A 22058-nucleotide genomic window follows, 5' to 3' on the forward strand; every position below is an offset into this window, starting at 1 on the left:
TTCCGCCAGTACTTCTGCCAGGCGCTGCCTCTGATTGGCCCGCGCCGCGTTTGGCGCTTCTCGGCAGAGGTCTCGCGAGAGAAGCAGCGCGGCCATGTTTGTTGAGGGCAATTCTGTGGGCTCCTCAGAGCGCTCCGCGTTCCCTCATCAATCCAGCCGGGAACGGCGGCATGAATCCGCCTGGAAAAGGCGGGATGGAGCCGAAACCCCTGGGGATGGAGCCTAAATCGCCTGGGACTGAGCCTAAATCCCCTGGGACTGAGCCAAAGCACCCAAATCCTGGCGCTTCCCAAGGACTGGAGCGGTCCTGTAAAGGGGGGCGGTGACGTCACCTCGCCCCCCCCTCCCCGGCCCGTCCTGAGGCGGCTCCGCCGTTTGCTCGGCGCCGTTCCCGGGGCCGGTCCTGGGCCGGGACGGGCGCTTGCCCCGGGGCTCCTTCGCCACCGGAGCGTCCCCAAGGTGGCCCTAGGGAGCATGGAGCCCGTAAAGGTGCGATAGGAGGGGAGGGGGCACGAGGGGGACAGAGGGGACACGGGGGATGGAGGGGACGGTTGGTCGTGGAGGGGACACAGGAGGTGTTGGGACAGGAGCCAGTGGCAGAGAGGAGGGAGGTGGCAAGGGGAGAGGGGAAACGGGGGAGAGGGGGCAGTGCGGGATGGGGGAAACACGGACGGGGAGGGGACACTGGGCCTGGCGGGGGTGGCAGAGGGGACAGCAGTGAGGGTAGGAAGTAGCAGGGGCTACGAGGGGAGAGGCAGGGCGTGGTAGAGGGAACAAGAGGCTGACAAAGGGACGGAGGGAACAGAAGGGACCGCGGGAAGGCACAGGGAACACCGTAGGAGGCCGCAAGTGCCACGAGGTCCCTGACAGGTCCCCTGTCCGCTCCCCAGCTGTCCCCAGCCCTGCTGCATGCACAGGTCATCGGGGTGGCCACCCTGGGTGAGCTGCTGGCCACCCTGCCCAGCCTGGATGAGATGATGACTCTGCTCGTGTCCCCATTGTACCTGTACTGGAACCTAATGGACTTCACCAATGAGCTCTGGGACACCCTGTACCGCATTGATGACACCTGGAGACGCCACAATGTCACCCTGGATGATGATGACTCTCCCGCCTCCCTGAGCCGGGCCTTGGCCGCCTTCAAGAGCATCCCATGGAGCTCCAGGTTCCATGTGACAAGGGCAGCCAGCGAGTGGCAGGGGTCGGTGTCTGTGCTTATGGAGAGATGGGCCAAGCTGGCCAGGGCAGCCAGCCAGCTCCACAACACCTGCAGGGAGGTGGCCACTGAGGCAGCCGACATGGCGGCCACTGCCACTGCCCGGGCCAGGGAGCTGCAGGATGAGGCTGCCCGTGATGGGACAGCTCAGGAAAACATGGTGGAGCTGGGTCAGGCCCTGGGTGGGGAGGAGGGGGCCGAGGTGGTGGCCAGGCACGAAGCCAGTGTGAGGAGAGATGCCATGGTGGCTTCCAGACGGGCAACAATGGCCACCTTGGTGAGACTGCGGCTGGAGGTGGCCCTGGGGCTGCTGGAGCGCTTGGTGGCCGCGTGTGACGAAGCCACCGCCTTCCCCCGGGAGCTGCAGCGCCTGCTCAGGGACATCAAGGCTGCCCTGGAGAGGAAAAATAAGGCGTCCCGTGATGTCCCCGAGGATTTGGTGGCCAAGGTGGCTGTGGCTGAGCAGCTGTGGGAAGCCAATGCTCGCCTGGCCAAGGATCACCTGCTGGGGGCACTTCAAGACATCATCGACTGCTATTTCCACGGTGCTTCCACCAGCCGCAGCGCCTGTGGGGTGGCCGAGCGGTGCCGAAGAGCCACTGAGGACATCCCAAGGCTCCTTCGACCTCTGGAGCATCCCCAAGGTGTCTCCAAGGTGTCCCCACTGAGCATGGAGCCACAAGAGGTGCGATAGGGGGTGGGGGGAGGGGAAGAGGGGGATAGAGGGGACACTGGGGGGTGGGGGAGCAGTGGGGGATGGAGGGGTCACAGGGGTTGGCGAATGGGACAGGGGGTCGCCAAGGGGACAGGATGCATGGCAAGGAAGGGGAGCGTGACAAAGAGGCAAGGGGACACTGAGGGGGAGGGTGTAGAGGGTAACTGGGGCCACGAAGGGGGTGGGGACACGGATCATGGCAGAGGGGACAGCAGGGAATGACAGGGGGACAGCAGGGGGGGCATGGGGTGGCAGAGGGGACAGCAGAGGGGCAGGGGCTGGGAGGAGCTATGAGGGAAGGATCAGAGGGTGACAGGGAACAAGAGGCTGACAAAGGCACAGAGGGGACAAAGGGGACCCCTCAGGGGCAGAGGGCTACTGCAGGAGGCCACAAGTGCCCCCAGGTCCCTGATACCTCCCCTGTCCCCTCCCCAGCTGTCCCCAGCCCTACTGCAGCCACAGGTCATCGTGGTGGCCATCCTGGGTGAGTTGGTGGCCGCCCTGCCCAGGCGGGATGAGATGCTGCTGCTCCTCATGTCCGCAGTGAGCCTGTACCGGGACCTGGAGGAATTCACCAATGAGCTCCGGGACACCCTGTGTCACATTGGTGGCATCTGGTGGTACAGCGATGTCACCGTGGATGATGATGGCCCTTCTATTTCCAATGATTTTGATCCTCCCATCTCCCTGAGCCGGACTCTGGCTGCCTACAAGAGCACCCCCGGGATATCCAAGCTCTTTGTGAAAATGGAGGCCAGCAAGTGGCAGCAGTCAGTGGATGAGCTCGTGGACGGGAGGGCCCGGCTGGCCAGGGCAGCCACCAAGCTCCGCAACACCTGCAGGGTGATGGTCACTGAGGCACGCTACAGAGTGGCCACCGCCGCTGCCTGGGCCAGGGAGCTGCAGGACGAGGCTGCCCGTGATGGGACAGCTCAGGAAAACATGGTGGAGCTGGGCCAGGCCCTGGGCAGGGAGGAGGGGGCCGAGGTGGTGGCCGGGCATGAATCCTGGGTGAGGAGAGAGGCCAGGGTGGCTGCCAGCGACGCAACCAGGGCCACCTTGGTGAGACAGCGGGTGGAGGCGGCCCTGGGGCTGCTGGAGCGCTTGGTGGCTGCGTGTAACGAAGCCACCATGTTCCCTCAGGACCTTCAGAACCTGCTCAGGGTCACCAGGGCCACCCTGAAGGGGAAAAATGAGGCGTCCCCTGATGTCCCCGAGGACTTGGTGGCCAAGGTGGCCGTGGCTGAGCGGCTGTGGGAGGCCAACACCCGCCTGACCAAGGATCACCTGGTGCGGACACTTCCAGACATCACCAAGTTCTCTATCAATGCTGGTCTCGACAGCCCCAGTGCCTGTGGGGTGGCCGAGCGGTGCCAAAGAGCCATCGAGGACATCCCAAAGCTCCTTCCACCCCTGGCGTGTCCCCAAGGCGTTCCCAAGGTTTCCCCAGTGAGCATGGAGCTCCAAGAGGTGCTACAGGGAGAAGAGGGGGACAGAGGGGACACTGGGGGGGAAGCAACAATGGGGCATGGGGGGGACATGGGGGGTGGTGTGAGGGGACAGGGGGTCGCAAAGGGGACAGGAGGGAGTGGCAGAAAGGGGGGAGGTGACAGAGAGGTGGAGGGGAATTGGGGGGATGGGCAGTGGGAGATGGGGGACTCAGAGGAGAGGGGACACGAGGGCTAGTGGGGAGTGGCTGCGGGGACAGCAGAGGGGCAGGGGGTGGCAGAGAGGAGAGCAAAGGGGCAGCGCATGGGAGGGGCTATGAAGCGAGGGGGCAGGGGGTGGCAGAGGGAACAAGAGGCTGACACAGGGATGGAGGGGACGGTGGAGACCCCTCAACGGCAGGGGCCACCGCAGGAGGCTGTAAGTGCCACCAGGTCCCTGACACCTCCCCTGACCCATTCCCAGCTGTCCCCGGACCTGCTGCAGCCACAAGTCACTGTGGTGGCCATCCTGGGCGAGCTACTGGCCACCCTGCCCAGTCGGGATGAGGAGATGCTGCTCATGTCCCTGTTGCGCCTGTACTGGGACCTGGAGGAATTCACCAGGGACCTCCAGGTCACCCTGTACTGCACTGATGACACCGGGAGGCGTCACAATGTCACCATGGATGATGATGATCCTGTCACCTCCCTGAGCCAGGCCCTTGCTGCCTACAAGGGCACCCCGTGGACCTTCTGGAAGCATGTGACAATGGCAGCCAGCAAGTGGCAGCAGGCTGTGTCTGTGCTTGTGAACAGCTGGGCCGAGCTGGCCAAGAAGGCCACCGAGCTCTGCAAGAGCTGGAGGGAGGTGGCCACCAAGGCGGCCGACAGGGCGGCCACCGCCCAGGCCAGGGAGCTGCAGGACGAGGCTGCCCATGATGGGACAGCTCAGGAAGACATGGTGGAGCTGGGTCAGGCCCCAGGCAGGGAGGAGGGGGCTGAGGTGGTGTCTGAGCATGAAGCCCCTGTGAGGAAAAAGGCCAGGATGGCTGCCAGCGACACAACCAGGGCCACTGTGGAGAGACAGTGGGTGGAGGCGGCCCTGGGGCTGCTGGAGCGCTTGGTGGCCGCGTGTGATGAAGCCACCAGGTTCCCCTGGGAGCTGCAGCACAGGGCTAGAGAAATCGAGGCTGCCATTAAGGGGACAAATAAGGTGTCCCCCGATGTCCCTGAGGCCTTGGTGGCCAAGGTGGCCGTGGCCACATGGCTGTGGGAGGCCAGCGCCCGCCTGGTCAAGGATCACCTGGGGGCGACAGTTCAAGACGTCATCGACTTCTATTTTGGTTGTGGTCCCGACAGCCCCCGTTGCCACCGGGTGGCCGAGCGGTGCCAAAGAGCCATGGAGGACATCCCAAGGCTCCTTCGGCACCCAGAGCGTCCCCAGATCGTCACCAAGGTGTCCCCAGTGAGCATGGAGCTCCAAGAGGTGAGACGGTGGGGGAGAGAGGGACAGAGGGGATGTGTGGCAGGGAGATGGGGTATGGGGGGGTTGACGGTGCAGTGGAGGATGGAGGGGATGGAGGTTGCAAAGGGCACAAGAGGGAGTGGCAGGAAGTGGGGAGGTGGCAGAGGAGGGGAATGGAAATGGAGAGGGAGGGGCCAGTGGGAGATGGGGGGGCACCGGGGGATGGGAACACGGGAGGTGGCAGGGGCTATGAGTGTGGTGGTATGGGGTTGGAGAGGGACAACGGTGTGAGCAAGGTGGTGGCAGTGGGGGCAGCAGAGGGGCAGGGGGTGGGAGGGGCTGCAACAGGAGGGGCAGGGCGTGGCAGAGGCAACAAGAGGCTGACAGAAGGATGAAGGAGAGAAACGCGATCCCTCAGGCACAGGGATCCACCGCAGGAGGCTGTAAGTGCCACCAGGTCCCTGATAGCTCCCGTGTCCCCTCCCCAGCTGTCCCCGGCCCTGCTGGAGCCACAGGTCACCATGGTGGCCATCCTGGGCGAGCTGCTGGCCACCCTGCCCAGGCTGGATGAGATGATGCTGCTACTGGTGTCTCCAAGCTGCCTGTACTGGGACCTGATGGACTTCACCAGGGAGCTCTGGGCCACCCTGTACCGCATTGATGACACCTGGTGGTGCCGCAATGTCACCTCCGATGATGATGACCCTCCCACCTCCAATGATGATGACCCTCCCACCTCCGATGATGATGACCCTCCGACCTCTGACCCTCCCACCTCCCTGAGCCAGGCCCTGGCCGCCTACAAGAGCACCCCATGGACCACCTGGTTCCATGTGACAATGGTGGCCAGCAAGTGGCACAGGTCAGTGTCTGTGCTTGTGAGCAGCTGGGCCGAGCTGGCCAGGAAGGCCACCGAGCTCCCCAACACCTGCAGGGATTTGGCCACCAAGGTGGCTGACAGGGCGGCCACTGCCCAGGCTAGGGAGCTGCAGGACGTGGCTGCATGTGATGGGACAGGTCAGGAAAACATGGTGGAGCTTGGTCAGGCCCTGGGTGGAGAGGAGGGGGCCGAGGTGGTGGCCGGACATGAAGCCCAGGTGAGGAGAGATGCCAGGGTGGCTGCCAGCAAAGCAGCCAAGGCCACCATGGTGAGACAGCGGCTGGAGGCAGCCCTGGGGCTGCTGGAGCGCTTGGTGGCCGCATGTAACGAAGCCACCGCTTTCCCCCGGGAGCTGCAGCGCCTGCTCAGGGACATCAAGGCCGTCCCGGAGGACAGAAATAAGGCATCCCAAGATGTCCCCGAGGACTTAGTAGCCAAGGTGGCTGAGGCCGAGCAGCTGTGGGAGGCCAACGCCCGCCTGGTCAAGGATCACCTAGGGGGGACAGTTCAAGACATCATCGACTTCTTGTTCACTGGTGGTCCCACCAGCCCCAGTGGTGTGGCTGAGCGATGCCAAAGAGCCACCCAGGATATCAGAAGGCTCGTTCAACTCCCGGAGTGTCCTCAAGGGGTCCCCAAGGTGTCCCCAGTGAGCATGGAGCTCCAAGAGGTGTGACGGGGGGAGGAGCAGGGAACAGAGGGGACACTTGGGGGGGAAGTGACAATGGGGGGTGAGGAGGACACTGCGCATGGTGGATGGGACGGGGTCACAAAGGGGACAGGAGGGAGTGACAAGAAGTGGGTGGTGACAGGGGGAGAGGACCCGGGGCGAGGGGGCAGTGGGGCATGGGGGGGATATGGGATGAGGTGGGGACCTGGGGGGTGGCAGAGGGGACAGCAGGGGGGACATGTGGTGGCAGAGGGCAGCAGAGGGGGGACAGGGGGTGGCAGATGGGATGGCAGAGGGTCAGGGCAGAAGGGGCTGCATGCGGACGGGCAGAGGGTGGCAGAGGGAGCAAGAGGCTGACAAAGGGGACCCCTTGGGGGCATGGGGCCACTGCAGGAGGCCACAAGTTCCCCGAGGTCCCTGACACCTCCCCTGTCCCCTCCCCAGCTGTCCCCAGCCCTGCTGCAGCCACAGGTCACCGTGGTGACCATCCTGGGCGAGCTGCTGGCCACCTTGGGTAGGCGGGACAAGGAGATGCTGCTGCTTGTGTCCCCAAAGCGACTGCACTCGGACCTGGAGGAATTCACCGAGGAGCTCCAGTGTACCCTGTACAGCACTGATAACACCTGGTGGCGCCGCAATGTCACCTCCCTTGGTGATGACCCTCCCACCTCCCTGAGCCAGGCCTTGCTCGTCTACAAGAGCACCCCATGGACCACCTGGGATGATGTGACAATGGCAGCCAGCGAGTGGCAGGGGTCAGTGGATGAGCTTGTGGACAGATGGGCCAAGCTGGCCAGGGCAGCCAAAAAGCTCTGCAAGACCTGCAGGAAGGTGGCCACCAAGGTGGCCACTGAGGTGGCCAGAGCCACCGCCCGGGCCAGGGAGCTGCAGGACGAGGCTGCCCGTGATGGGACCGCTCAGGAAAACATGGTGGAGCTGGGTCAGGCCCAGGGCAGGGAGGAGGGGGCCGAGGTGGTGGCCGGGCATGAATCCCGGGTGAGGAGAGATGCCTGGGTGGCTACCAGCCAGGCAGCCAGGGCCACCTTGGAGAGACAGCGGGTGGAGGCGGCCCTGGGGCTGCTGGAGAGCTTGGTGGCCGCGTGTGACGAAGCCACCGCCTTCCCCCGGGAGCTGCAGCACAGGGTTGGGGAAATTGAGGCCGCCCTGAAGAGGACAAATGAGACGTCCCCCAATGTCCCCAAGGACTTGCTAGCCAAGGTGGCCGTGGCCGAGCGGCTGTGGGAGGCCAATGCCCGCCTGGCCAAGGGTCACCTGGAGGGTACACTTGACGACATCTTCCAGTTCTATATTTATGGTAGTCCCGGTAACCCCTGGAAGGTGGCTGAGCGGTGCCAAAGAGCCTTCGAGGACATCCCAAAGCTTCTTCAACCCCCAGAGTGTCTCCTGAGCGTCCCCAAGGAGTCCCCAGTGAGCATGGAGCCCCATGAGGTGTGATGGCAGGGGTCGGGTGGGTGAGACAGAAGGGACACTTTGGGGGGGCCGGGAGGGGGCACTGGGGGGTTGAAGGGGGCAGTGGGGGGATGGAGGGGACGCAGCAGTGTTGGAAGGGGACAGGAGGGATTTGCAGGAAGGGGGAAGGGGGCAGGTTGAAGGGACATGGGGGGTGTGGTGGTGGGGGCCGCAGTGGTGGCAGGGGATACAAGGGGAGGAGACAGGGGATGGCAGAGGGAACAAGAGGCTGACGCAGGAACGGAGGGGACAAAGTGGACACCTCAGGAGCAGGGGCCACTGCAGGAGGCCACAAGTGCCACCAGGTCCCTGAGACCTCCCTTGTCCCCTCCCCAGCTGTCCCCAGCCCTGCTGAAGCCACAGGTCACCGTGGTGGCCATCCTCGGCGAGCTGCTGTATAAACTGCCCAGTCTGGATGAGGAGATACTGCCCGTGTCCCTAAGGTGCCTGTACTGGGACCTGGAGGAATTCACCACAGAGCTCCGAGTCACCCGGGACTGCATTGATGACACCTGGTGGCACCACAATGTCACCGTGGATGATGATGACCCTGTCACCTCCCTGAGCCAGGCCCTGGCTGCCGACAAGGGCACCCCGTGGACCTTCTGGAAGCATGTGACAGTGGCGGCCAGGAAGCGGCAGGAGTCGGTGTCTGTGCTTGTGAACAGCTGGGCTGAGCTGGCCAGGAAGGCCACCGAGCTCTGCAATGCCTGGAGGGAGGTGGCCACTGAGGCGGCCGACAGGGCGGCCACCGCCACCACCCGAGCCAGGGAGCTGCAGGATGAGGCTGCCCGTGATGGGACAGCTCAGGAAGACATGGTGGAGCTTGGTCAGGCCCTGAGCAGGAAGGAGGGGACCGAGCAAGGTCCTGGGTATGAAGCCCAGGTGAGGAGAGAGGCCAGGGTGGCTGCCAGTGAGGCAACCAGGGCCACCATGGAGAGACAGGAGGTGGAGGCGGCCCTGGAGCTGCTGGAGAGCTTGGTGGCCGCGTGTGACGAAGCCACCGCCTTCCCCCGGGTTCTGCAGGACCTGCTCAGGGACATCGAGGTCACCCTGGAAGGCACAAATGAGGCATTCCCTGATGTCCCTGAGGCCTTGGTGGCCAAGGTGGCCGTGGCTGAGCAACTGTGGGAGGCCAACACCCGCCTGGTCAAGGATCACCTGGGGGGGACTCTTCAAGACATCATCGACTTCTATTTTGGTTGTGGTCCTAACAGCCCCCGTTGCCACAGGCTGGCCGAGCGTTGCCAAAGAGCCATGGGGGACATCCCAAGGCTCCTTCGAACCCCAGAGCATCTCCAGAGCGTTCCCAAAGTTTCCCCAGTGACCATGGAGCCCCAAGAGGTGCGACAGGGGGGATGGGGGGATGACAGAGGGGACACTGCAGGGGGGCAGAAGTGGGCACGGGGCGGTTGAGGGGACATGGGGGTGTCGGGAGGGGATGGGGGTTCGCAAAAGGGGACAGGAGGGAGTGGCAGGGAGGGGGAGGTGACAGGTGGAGGGGACGGGGGGGCAGGACCAGTGGGGGATGTGGGGGACATGTGGGAGTAGGGACATGGGAGGTGGCAGAGGTGACAGCAGTGGAGGAAAGGGGGTGGCAGAGCAGACAGCAGTGGGGGTAGAGGGGTGGCAGAGGGGACAACAGAGGGGCAGAGGGTGGCAGAAGGAGCAAGAGGCTGACAAAGGGACGGAGGGGACAAAGGGGACCCTGGGAGGGCACAGGAGCCACCGCAGGAGAACACAAATGCCACGAGGTCCCTGACACCTCCCCTATCCCCTCCCCAGCTATCCTCGGCCTTGCTGCATGCACAGGTCACCGTGGTGGCCATCCTGGGCGAGCTACTGGCCACCCTGCCCAGGCAGGACAAGATGCTGCCCGTTTCCCCAGGGTGTCTGTACTGGGACCTGGAGGAATTCACCGATGAGCTCCTGTCCACCCTGTACCACAGTGATGACGCTTGGAGGCGCCGCATTGTCACTTCCGATGATGATGATCCTGTCAAATCCCTGAGCCAGGCCCTGGCCGCCTACAAGAGCATCCCATGGACCACCTGGGACGATGTGACAATGGTGGCCAGCGAGTGGCATGAGTCGGTGTCTGTGCTTGTGAACAGCTGGGCCAAGCTGGCCAGGGCAGCCACCAAGCTCTGCAACACCTGCAGGGAGGTGGTCAATGAGGCAGCCACTCAGGTGGCCACAGACACTGCCCGGGCCAGGGAGCTGCAGGACGAGGCTGCCCGTGATGGAACAGCTCAGGAAAACATGGTGGAGCTTGGTCAGGCTCCGGGCGGGGAGGCCCAGGTGGTGGCTGGGCACGAAGCCCAGGTGAGGAGAGAGGCCAGGGTGGCTGCCAGCGAGGCAACCAGGGCCACCATGGTGAGACAGCAGGTGGAGGTGGCCCTGGGGCTGCTGGAGAGCTTGGTGGCCGCGTGTGATGAAGCCACCGTGTTCCCCCGGAAGCTGCAGCGCCTGCTCAGGGACATCAAGGCCGCCATGAAGGGGACAGATGAGGCGTCCCGTGATGTCCCCGAGGATTTGGTGGCCAAGGTGGCTGTGGCCGAGCAGCTGTGGGAGGCCAACGCCCGCCTGGCCAAGTATCACCTGGGGGGAGCACTTGCAGACAACATCATCAAGTTCTATACTGATGGTGGTCCCGACAGCCCCAGTGCCTGTGAGGTGGCCGAGCAGTGCCAAAGAGCCATCGAGGACATGTCAAGGCTCATTCAACCCCCGGAGCATCCCCAGAGTGTCTCCAAGGTGTCCCCAGTGAGCATGGAGTCCCAGGAGGTGCGACAGGGGAGGGTGGGTGGTTGGCAGGAAAGGGGGAGGTGACGGGGGGGGGAGGGGGAAGTGGAGGATGGGGACACATCAGGTGATGGCGACATTGGGGCGACTGGGCAGTGGCAGAGGGGACATCAGGGGCTTGCAGGGGCTATGAGTGTGGTGGTAGGCTGTGGCAGGGGGACAGCAGTGGGAGCAGGGGGTGGCAGTGAGGACAGCAGGGGGGCCGGGTGTGGGAGGGGCTGCGAGAGGAGAGGCAGGGGGTGGCAGAGGGAACAAGAGGCTGACCGTAGGATGGAGGGGACAAAGGAGCCCCCTCGGGGGCAGGGGGCCACCCCAGGAGGTCACCCTGACACCTTTGCTGTCCCCTCCCCAGCTATCCTCGGCCCTGCTGCAGCCACAGGTCACCATGGTGACCATCCTAGGCAAGCTGGTGGCCACCCTGCCCAGTCAGGACGAGATGAGTCTGCTGCTCACATCGTCAGGGTGCCTGTACTGGCATCTGATATTCTTCACCATGGAGCTCCGGGACACCAAGGAATGCATTGAAGAGCCCTGCTGGCGCCGCAGTGTCCTCTCCAATGATGGTGACCCTCCCACCTCCCTGAGCCATGTCCTGATCACCTACAAGAGCATCCCATGGACCCCCCGGAATCGTGTGACAATGGCCGCCAGCAAGTGGCAGGGGCGGGTGGATGCGCTTGTGGACAGATGGGCCAAGCTGGCCGGGGTGGCCACTGAGCTCCACAATGCCTGCAGGGAGTTGGCCACCGAAGCGGCCGAAAGGGTGGCCACGGCCACCGCCCGGGCCAGGGAGCTGCAGGACGAGGCTGCCCATGATGGGACAGCTCAGGAAAACATGGTGGAGCTGGGTCAGGCCCTGGGCAGGGAGGGGCATGAAGCCCAGGTGAGGAGAGACGCCAAGGGGGCCGCCAGCGAGGCAACAAAAGCCACCAAAGTGAGACAGCAGGCGGAGGTGGCCCTGGAGCTGCTGGAGCGCTTGGTGGCCGCGTGTGACAAAGCCACCGTGTTCCCCCGGGAGCTGCAGCGCCTGCTCAGGGACATCAAGGCCGTCCCGGAGGACAGAAATGAGGCATCCCAAGATGTCCCCGAGGACTTAGTAGCCAAGGTGGCCGTGGCTGAACAGCTGTGGGGGGCCAATGCCCGCCTGGCCAAGGATCACCTGAGGGGGACTCTTCAAGACATCATCGACTTCTATTTTGGTTTTTGGCCCTCCAGCCTCAGTGCCTGTGGGGTGGCTGAGCGGTGCCGAAGAGCCAGCAAGGACATCCCAAATCTCGTTCAACCCTCAGAGTGTCCCCCGAGTGTCCCCAAGGTGTCCCCAGTGAGCATGGAGCTCCAAGAGGTGCGATGGGGGTGGGGGGGTGGAAAGAGGGACAGAGGGGACAGTGGCGGGTGAGGTGTGAGTGGGGGATGGAGGTGTCACCGGGGGTGGCGAATGGGACAGGGGGTCCCCGGTGCATCCTCAGGGAGTCCCCAGTGAGCATGGAGCTCCAAGAGGTGCAACCGGGTGGTGGCAGGAGGGAGACAGAGGGGACACTGGGAGGCATACGGGGGATGGCAGTGGGGACAAGAGGCTGACAAAGGGACAGAGGGGCAAAGGCCACCCCTCGGGGGAATAGGGCCCCCCTAGGAGGTCACAAGTGCCACCAGGTCCCTGACACCTCTCCTGTCCCCTTCCCAGGTGTCCCCACCTAGGCTGCAGGTGCTGGTGGACGTGGTGGCCACCCTGGGCAAGCTAGTGGCCACTGTGACCGAGCCATACAGGGCCAAGTGCCTGCGCGAGTCCTCAGACTCCCTGCATGAGGACCTGAAGAACTTCACCCGGAGCCTCTGTAAGATCCTGGACCACGGCGATGTCCCATCCCACGGCCACCGCGGTGTCCCCTCCCTGGGCAGGGCCCTGGCCACCCTCGGGGCCACCCCTGGGACCACCTGGGCCGATGTGAGAGCTGTGGCCAGCACCTGGCTGGAGTCGGTGGCCAAGCTCGTGGACAGATGTGACTGGCTGGCCAGGGAGGCCACCAAGCTCCGTGACACTTGCGGGAAGGTGGTCATGGACCAGCAGCTGATGGTGGCTCTGGACAAGGAAGAGGTGGCCCGGGAAATGGCCAGGCATGATGCCCAGGTGGCGGCAGCCACCAATGAGGCCGTGGGAGAGAATGGTGCCGCCACCAGGCTGGGAATGGCAGCCCTCAGCTGGGGACATTGGGCGGAGGTGGCCCTGGGACCGCTGCAGCGCTTGGTGGCCACGTGTGACAAAGCCACCTTGTTCAACTGGAACATGGAGTGCCAGCTCAAGGACATTGAGGCCATCCTGAAGGGGACAAATGAGGTGTCTCCTGATGTCCCCCAGGCCTTGGTGGCCAAGGTGGCTGAGTTTGAGCGGCTGTGGGTGGCCAGCACCCGCCTGGCAAAGGATCACCTGCTGGGGGCACTTGGGGTCATCGACAACATCCTCTTGAGTCCCTATGGTGGCCATGGTGGCCCCGGTGGCCCCGGCAGCCGCGCGGTGGACGAGCGGTGCCGAAAAGCCAGCGAGGACATCCCAAGGCTGCTACAGGGACAGTGATGTCACTGCTGTGATGTCATTGGGGCAGTGATGTCACTGGAGAGACTTGTGGACACTCAAGCACCACCAGCTCCTTGTGTCACCAAGAGCCCCTCGAGTGCCACCAGCCTGGGACAGAACTGGTGTCACTTGGCTGGTGGCACTGCCGTGTCGCTGGTGCCACCTGTGCGCCTTCCCCGTGTCGCCACAGAAGGGACACAAGGGGTGGCAGAGGGGACACAGGGGTGGCGGGAGGGGATGGGGGTCGCAAAGGGACAGAGGGGACAGAAGAGCCCTCCAGAGAGGGAACAGAGGGAGGTCACAACTGCCACCAGGTCCTTCACACCTCCCGTGTCCTCTCCCCAGGTGTCACCTCAGCAGCTGCAGGTGCTGGTGGCGATCGTGGGCGAGGTGGTGGCCACCGTGACCGGACCATACAGGGGCAAGTGCCTGCGCAAATCCCCAAATTTTCTGCATGAGGACCTGAGGAGATTCACCTGGAGACTCGGGCCACCGTGGTGTCCCCTCCCTGGGCTGGGCCCTGGCCACTCTCGGGGCCACCCCTGGTACACCTGGGCCAATGTGAGAGCCGTGGCCAGCACCTGGCCGGACTCGGTGGCCAAGCTCGTGGACAGCTGGGCCTGGCTGGCCAGAGAGGCCACCGAGCTCCGTGCCACCTGCAGGGAGGTGGCCACTGCTGAGGCCACTGTTGCAGCCACTGCCCAGTCCAGGAACTGGCAGGACACGGCCGCCTGCTTGGGGACAGCTCAGGAAAACACGGTGGCCACGGAACAGGAGCTGCCACTGGCCCTTGACAGGGAGGAGGGGGCCTTGGCAATGGCTGCGCTTGAGGCCCGGGTGGTGGCGGCCACCAACAGGGTGCTGGTGGCCACCGTGGCTATGAGAGAGGCCGCGGTGGCCAAGAGCCAGGCATTGATGGCTGCCAGGAGGGGACAGGAGGTGGAGGTGGCCCTGGGGCTGCTGGAGCACTTGGTGGCTGCGTGTGACGAAGCCACCGTGTTCCCCCGGGAGCTGCAGCGCCTGCTCAGGGACATCGCAGACACCATGGAGGGGACAGAGGAGGAGTCCCCTGATGTCCCCAAGGCCTTGGTGGCCAAGATGGCTGTGGCTGAGCGGCTGTGGGTGGCCAACGCCCGCCTGGCCAAGGATCACCTGCTGGGGGCACACGATGTCATCAACAACATCTGCAGTTGTGATTCCAACAGCTCCAGTGCCCGTGTGGTGACCGAGGAGTGCCAAAAAGCCATCGAGGACATCCCGAATCTGCTGCAGGGATGGTGATGTCACTGCCCTGACATCAAGGGGGCAGTAACATCATCGGGGACATCGCTGCTGTCACCTGTGCCCTCCCTGTGCAGTATTTGAGACAAATCTGGGGAATTTTCATTGATACTGTCCCAAATCCTGATGGGAATTCCTGGAGTGATGTCACTGGGGACACTCAGGGACACTCTGGGATACTCAGGGACGTGCTGGGGACACTCAGGGACACTCTGGGCACATTCTGGGATACTCTGAGAAATGCTGGGATAGTCTGGGGTCATTCAGTGACACTCAGGGACATGCTGGGTCAGTCTGGGGACACTCAGGGACAGAGGACAGGGGTGAATGAGTCCCCTCAAGAGCTTCCAGTTTTCCACTGTGCCTCCAGCAGAGCTGGTCCATAAATGACAATTTAATTATTGCCTTTTGCACTTTCTGATTGCCTTTTGCACATTGTTATTGATCACCAGAATTTGATACGGTATTTGATACTGATATTGATTATTGATAATTCTTTGTAGCTGCTGGCTGGTGCAATATAATCTGTCAGTTCATGTGTGCACTGTACAGCCTATAAATAAACAAATAAATAAATAAATAAAGGCCTTCTATATAATTAAGCCCGGGCTGATCTGGACTCTGTCAGACACATCACTTGACCCCACTGAGGCACGAGTGGCCAATAAAGCCATCCCAATGTTCCTGGAGGGGAGCACAGCCAGGGAGCTGCTCCAAGGCGCTGTCACTGAGAGATTTCCCCTTGCAAACCCTGGGTGGGATGCCAATACACCCGAGCAGATGGCAAAGTTAAAATGATTTCAAAGCCTCGTGGTATGTTGGTTAAAACATGGGGTCTGTAAAGCTGGAAATTGGTCAAAGCTTTTCCAAGTGAGGCAAAATTATCATAAATCAGCCACTGATTTCTCAAACAGAGAAACTGCCATCAAATACACTGATCCAGATCCCGAATCAGCTGATGGGAAAGCACATCTGGTTTTGGTTTGTGTGGGTCAGGCTTCAGATGATATCAGAAGAAAAGATAAAGGCAGTTCAAGACATAGATAAACTCCTGGAGGCTGCCTGGAAGGTGTTTTGAGGCAGGGGCCCAACTGAAAGAGTTCATCCCAACCTAGCAAGAAGGCAGCTCAGGAAAAGTCACCCAAGAAAGCTTCCCCTAGGGAGAGGGAGCAGAGTGCATCCTGTAAGAAATGGGGGCATTGCAAAAAGGACTGTCCAGCGCTGAAAGAAAAATCATCAGTCCCTGTGGCAGCAGCGGTCCCCAGCGGGGAATAATGAGCATTGGCTCCAGGATTGCAGAGGGCTGATCAATCGCTTTGTTATACTGTACTATACTGCTCAGAAAAACCCATCGCCCTTGCCAGACAGTCACAACACACACGTGGATCCAATTGGTCAATCAAGCCAAACAGCCATCGCCAATTGTTCTGGTTTGAAAGCAAAACCAGTGAGAGACTCCAAGTCAGAAATACCATTAATAGGAAATACCATTAATTAGGAGAATGGAAAAAACCAAAATACATGCAATAATACAAAAGAAAAAGCACCGACAGAGTCAGAACACAGCCTGACACCCTGCTAGTTAGGGTGGTGGTAGCAGTCCAGGTGAAATGGTCTTGTTGGATCCCATGGAAATGATCTGGCAGCTCTTGTCCTCTGGAAACCAGTGGGTAAGGGCTGCCTGTTGTGTCCCAAAGCCCAGATTATATCCAGGTGGGGATGCTGAGCTCCTCCCCCTGGGCAGAGCATCTCCCAATGGGCTGATATCGTTCTGAGCCATGGTTGGTCCTTGATTGCCCATCAAACAGAAATGGCTCCTGCAGGGAGTTCTCTCTGAGTCATGGGCAAGGCATTGGTGGGCCCATTAACAGGAGATAAAGAAATGACAGTGCCCTGTTGCTCTGGTTTTTTAAGTTTTTCTAAGCCTTCTGATGTTTACATTCTTGTAACAAACCTTCTCACACACTTTATGTAAATAACTTATTGTTTTATATTCTTTTATGGAGGAGGAGAGAATTCATGGACTGTTGGTTTGTCCAGTCATTGGAGAAGTTCACCCTGCAGTCCACTGTCACTTTTGGAAATCTATAAATGTTGGAGTCAGAAATTAAAAGTGCTGCTTTTTACCTTGCGAGAGCTGCGTGTCTGCGTCGTGTTATTTCGTGTGCTATAGCGACAATGCCCCTGCTGGTTTTGGAGGGAATTGGGGAGAGAGAGAGAAGGAGAGAGAGAGAGAAAAAAACCCTATAGGAAAGGAAGGAAAGACAGAGTAAGTATATCTATCCAACATAGAGGCAATGCAATTCTTCAAGGTCCAGTCGATGTCCAGTCGAGGAGTCGCCTTTACGTTGGGGAGATCTCGAGATCTAGCTGACTCGAGGGGTTTTTTATATTGAAAGATGGGAAGGAGAGGGGGGAAGAATACAATAGTCTTATGATCTCAACAGTGGGGAGAGCTATTATTTTCCTGGTTCACTGCCTGCAGGCAAACATGATCAGTTCGATTAGCTGTTCTCCCCACACACACTGCCCTCCTCCCCCCAGATTACAGGTTTCAGTCCTTGAGGAGAAATAGAGTCTTTTCCATATTGAGGTGTCATGTCTCAGCCTTGGAGGGAGTGGTTTCTCCCATCTCAGTCCATCTGCCATGGTGGTTGTACAGTAGATGAAGGGTCTTCTCTGGAGACCACCAAAGGGTAATTCCAGAAGAGAGTCCAGCCAGGTTAGGGGGTGGAAAACTCCAGGCCATTGTTACAGAGCGATGCAGGCGAAGGAAGGTCAAGATGCTCCTTGTCCTTTTCACTGGGAGCAGTGTAGCGTGAGGTACAATAACTCAAGTTCCAGTCCCGGGATCTTGGCGAACCCCCACCAAACCAGGATGTAGGATCCTCTTTCGGTGGTCTCAGTCTTTTTCACAACGATCGTGAGGCAGATGAGAAAGCAATCTTGGGCAGAGTCTTACACTGCTATTCCCTTTTCACTTGCTGCCCTCGAGCCCCACATTGGGCACCAAAATCTGTCTTGGTTTGAACAGACAGGTGTCTGCTAAGGAAGGCAGGAGCCCCCTCTGAAATGGAAAGAATGTAAACCCCCTCCCTCCAAGTTGCTATAAATTTGGAAATAAGGGGCTCTCAGGCAAAAACTATGGGAGCAGGAATAACAGTTCTTTATTAGGGAAGAAAATAAAAAGATAAAATTAACAATGCAGTAAACTAAAACAGCACTGACAGAGTCAGAACACAACCTGACACCCTGTTGGTCAGGGTGTTGGTAGCAGTCCAACTGGAATTGTGGCTGCAGTCCTCCTGGAGTGTCAGGTGTGGCTCTGTTGGAGCAGGGATCCTGTAGAAGGGTGTAGTCTTCCTCTGAAGATCCAGTGGAAGAGGCAGCTGTTCCTCTGGGAATCCAGTGGAGAAAGCTGTGCTGGTGTTCCAGAAATCAAGGTTATATCCAGGTAGGAATGCTTGGCTCCTCCCTCTGGGCTCACATCTCCCAATGGGATGCTGCAGTTCTTATCAGCCATGCAGTGACATTCAATGGCCTGTTATCAGCAGATGTCTCCCCAGAGGGAGGAGTGGTTGTGGAAGAGATAAGGAAAACTGCCCACTGAACAGAAGACAACTGCCATCCCCATGGCAAACAGAATACAATTTGCTTGGCAATCCAGGACAGTGAGATGTATCAGAAGTATTGCAGGAGGGGGAACTGTGGGAATGTGCTGGCAAGGCAGCAGGGTGGAGCTACTGCATGGAGAAAATGCAGAGCAGTACCAAAGAAAACAGTGAGGACGGGACAGCAGCAGCGCAGCTCCGAGCAGGGCAGGGGGAGGTGAAGTTCAGGATTCCCGGGTAACACAAAGTTGGGGATTCCTGGGACACCGGAGGTTCAAGATTCCCAGGGCACACGAAGTTCAGGATTCCTAGAGCACATGACGTTCAGGGTTTCCAGGGCACAGGAATACTCAGGACTCGCAGGGCACACTGTTAAAAATAGGTCAGAAACTGTTGTCAAGTAGTTGATAGATCGTTCAGCATGTACTGTTAGTTTGGTTATTACAGTGTAAATAGAGTTAAAAGAGTAGTTATAAGAATTATGGCACTCAATGTACTGTAACACACCTCAGTAAAGTGCACCACCCCCCAAGCGAAACGAGCCAGCCTGGACAGAACTGTAATGGGCAAATCAAGCGCCTTAAACCTTCATGCACATGAGGAATCCAAAAAGAAACCAATGCAAAGGGACAAAAAAAAGGATAAACAGGGGCTTCTGACCCACTGAATCTGTGCCGCTCCATCTGGAACCTCAAGGACATCGCTGCTGAAGAAGCCCCAGCGCCGGCGCTGCAGCATCCTCGACGGGAACGCTCCTGCTCGGCCCACGGGCCCCCTTGCTTTAGGCTTTTCTTTTTCTTATAATAAATGCTGAAATCACTTTAGTACTGGGAACCTGATCTCGTTTTTAACAGCTTGAGGGCTCTGCCAAAATACAACCTCGCCCAACCAGGCTGCCTGGGACCTTGTGTCGGTATCCGGGGAAAAAGGCCTGAGGCACTCGTGAGGCACAGCGGAGCCGGTGAGTGTCACCCATCCACGGGCAGGGCTGGGCCCGAGGGGACAGGGGGGGTGAGTGGGTGTGGGGGTGTGTGTGTGTGTCTGTGTGTGTGTGTGTGTGTGTGTGTGTGTGTGTTTGAGATGGGGCCAGCAGCCCAAGTGGCTCGGAGCCCCGAAATGAGTGCAGACCTTCTACTACCACAGTTCAGAGACCTCCACGAGAAGATGGGCTGGGAACGGAGGGAAGCGAAAGAGGGAAGTGAGGCGAGTGAGGAATCCCCACAACCCCCCTTGTTCCAGCACCCGGGGGCAGTAAGAACAAAGGAGCAGGGGTGGACTCATGGGAGCTGAGTGAAAGGTCCAGAATAACCTCCAGCTGAGGCAAGCAAATGGACTATAGCCAACAGAAACGATAAAGACTTGAAATTGGCCCTGAGGAAAACACTGACAGAAGCATAACTCTGAACACAACCCCCCATGGGAAACATCTCCATTGTTATCTGTATATCCTTACAGTTTTTAAATGTTTCTTATAGTTACAGTTATAGGTATAAGTTGAAGCTTTGTTCAGCTAAGAATTGACAGTCAAAATCACATCTCAGTTTCCAGTTCTGTTCCACAGAGCCCTCTCCTTGCAACCCTCATTGGCACCAAATTGAGGGCAGGGAGTCGGTGCGATGAGGGTCATGGCAGAATGGCTCCAGAAGAAGGGAAAACCAGAGGTGGGAGGCAAGACTGGATCGGGAACTCCCTCCAGGAAAAACTCCCAGGGCACCGAGAAAACCCCTGTGGATGGAGAGGTGAGGAGGCCAGCCCGTGCCAGACTGCCACTGGCAGCAATGCTGCTGCTCACTCCCTGCAAAGGAAGTGGAGGAAACCCTTGTGAGAAGTGTTACTGTCCCTTGTACAGAGGAGATACAGTGAGTGTATTAATCAGAGTGCACACAAACATGAATCCCAAATGTATCGGTCACTCCCAGTTAAGAGCCTGTAAAGAAGATATTAAAACATAATGGCAGATGTGAAAAACGCCAACCACTTGTTTTTAAAATTTTAAAAGTTTAATTGTAATGAAGTGGTTATAAAAATAGTAATACAATTAGATTAATAAATATTTGGACAATTGAGATAAGGACAATACAAGATAAAAAGAACAAAGTGTTACAGAAAGTCCTGGTAGTCTTTCTGGGCAAAATAAGCTCAAAAAAGGACTAACACACACACCCACATACACACACCCACATGTTAACAGAGGATTAATCCCTAAAAGCAATAGTCTGTTGCATATTCATACATCTCATCCATGATGTATAAACTCCATTCAAACAAAGAATTCTGTCTGGTCAACGTCGAGATGGCATCTTCATGGCTGAGCAAGGCGGAAAGAAGTGAGTTTCTTCTGATAAGGGAGCAATACATTCTCTTTCTCTGAAAGATTCAGGTGTCCTGTGGCTGCTATCTGGTGTGAGTACCTCACTCCTTTCTTAAAAAAAATCATCCCACATACATAGTTTCTATTTTAACATTATGTTATAACCTAGAACTATATTTAACACACTATGTTATGAATGAGTGTCAAAATTCATATTTATTAGGGTAGAAGAATAGATTCAGAATAGTATAGAGTAAGGTAGAAGGAGAGTTACGTTTAGACATGTTCTCAAAGAAATACACCAGAAAAGTCAGTGCAGCAAAGCACCAACGCCTACCACACCAATAGACTCTATTTACATGTAAAAACCCAACAGAGACAGTCAGTTTCACAATTGCAGCCCCACAGGGAATGATGTCATCAGCAGCACACCTGAATCCCCTGACTGAAGGGGGAAACTCACTAGAATTTTAAAACAGTTCTGGGAAACTTCGGTTTGCAAAAGAGATTTCCAGTAAGAACTGAGTATCGGATGATAAGGATATCTCTCTCGGGATGTGATTGTGTATTGTTAAGATTAATCCTGTCTAGCACAAGACCAAAAGTCGATGAATTATTCCCGAAGACATCGAGGACAGGACCACCTTCCATCAGATACCATTCTACTGGACCGGAGAAACATTGGAAACTTGTTTGGTTATGAAAAGGACAATGGACTTCCTAGCCCGCGGCAGAAAAAATGGGATAAAAAGACCTACATGGAGAAAGCTGGTGTGCTCGCCGCACTCTGAAGCTGCCAGTGCTTAGAGTTGCTCAGGGCGTCACCCAGGGTCTATTTCCCGGGCTAGACCCTGTCCGATCCGTGGCTTACCGAAATTTTGTCAATTTGCGCGAAATAAATTTTGTACTTTGTTTTTATATCATAATTTGGCTCTGGCAAATTATTGATAAAATTCAATTGGCAATCGCACCCACAACACACTACTTAAAAAATTACTACAGCAAAACATTCTAAACATAAACCATATAATATTATTATTATTATTTGCGAAAAGCCAATCATAAAAGATGCATTTTTCACAGCTGGCTAAAAATATTGCAAACCCAAGCCAGAAGATGTCAGGAGAGTGCCCCATAAAAGAAAGATGGGTATGCTTGGAACAAGAAAGTGAAACGGAGTTAGAGCACACATTCAAAGAGGAAGAAGTGCAATTGAAAAGACAAAGGGTTCGAGAGAGACAAATACATGGAAAGAATCTTCATCAAAATGGTGGAAAAGAATTTAATTTGACTGATGCCTGGGTGTGTGGAGGGACACACTTAAGTGAAATTTGGCCACAGCATGGTATCAGCTGAGGTCCCCTACACATTTTAAAATGTATGACATCAAGAAAAAGCATGGTAATGCCCAAAAGAAGGGAAAGAGAGTGGAAGCTAAAATCAACAATAATAGGGGAAGAGTGTCTACCAAGAAAAGGGAAAATGTATACCACAGAAGTAGGAGAAATGCCATATAAAAGGAGTCTAGCAGCAAATAACACACACCAGGTGGACCCCAGAAACTCCCCACTCATATTGTTCAATAGAAAAAACTGAAAGCAGATGTGTCTACAGTGAAAAAGAAAAAATGTTTGAATG

General features: G+C 58.0%; 1 protein-coding gene across 7 annotated transcripts in view; it reads left to right on the top strand.

Moving 5' to 3' along the window:
* The first annotated feature begins 221 nt into the window (after positions 1 to 221).
* The window catches only part of LOC119696576, a 47257-nt gene continuing 25420 nt past the window's right edge, over positions 222 to 22058 (top strand). For 3 of the 7 annotated variants that reach the window (XM_038126328.1, XM_038126326.1, XM_038126327.1), the window contains exons 1-5: positions 457 to 489; positions 891 to 1901; positions 2367 to 3401; positions 3843 to 4844; positions 5312 to 6373. In XM_038126328.1, coding sequence (XP_037982256.1) covers positions 475 to 489; positions 891 to 1901; positions 2367 to 3401; positions 3843 to 4844; positions 5312 to 6373 — 4125 coding nt within the window. In that variant the 5' untranslated portion in view covers positions 457 to 474. Of the gene's footprint in view, positions 490 to 890; positions 1902 to 2366; positions 3402 to 3842; positions 4845 to 5311; positions 6374 to 6817; positions 7823 to 8179; positions 9188 to 9628; positions 10631 to 11000; positions 11991 to 12329; positions 13245 to 22058 lie in introns of those variants that run through there. The other 4 variants (XM_038126330.1, XM_038126322.1, XM_038126325.1 and 1 more) reach the window with 4 other exon arrangements.

The sequence above is a fragment of the Motacilla alba genome, unplaced genomic scaffold, assembly GCF_015832195.1.
Source record: "Motacilla alba alba isolate MOTALB_02 unplaced genomic scaffold, Motacilla_alba_V1.0_pri HiC_scaffold_34, whole genome shotgun sequence".
NCBI lineage: Eukaryota > Metazoa > Chordata > Aves > Passeriformes > Motacillidae > Motacilla > Motacilla alba.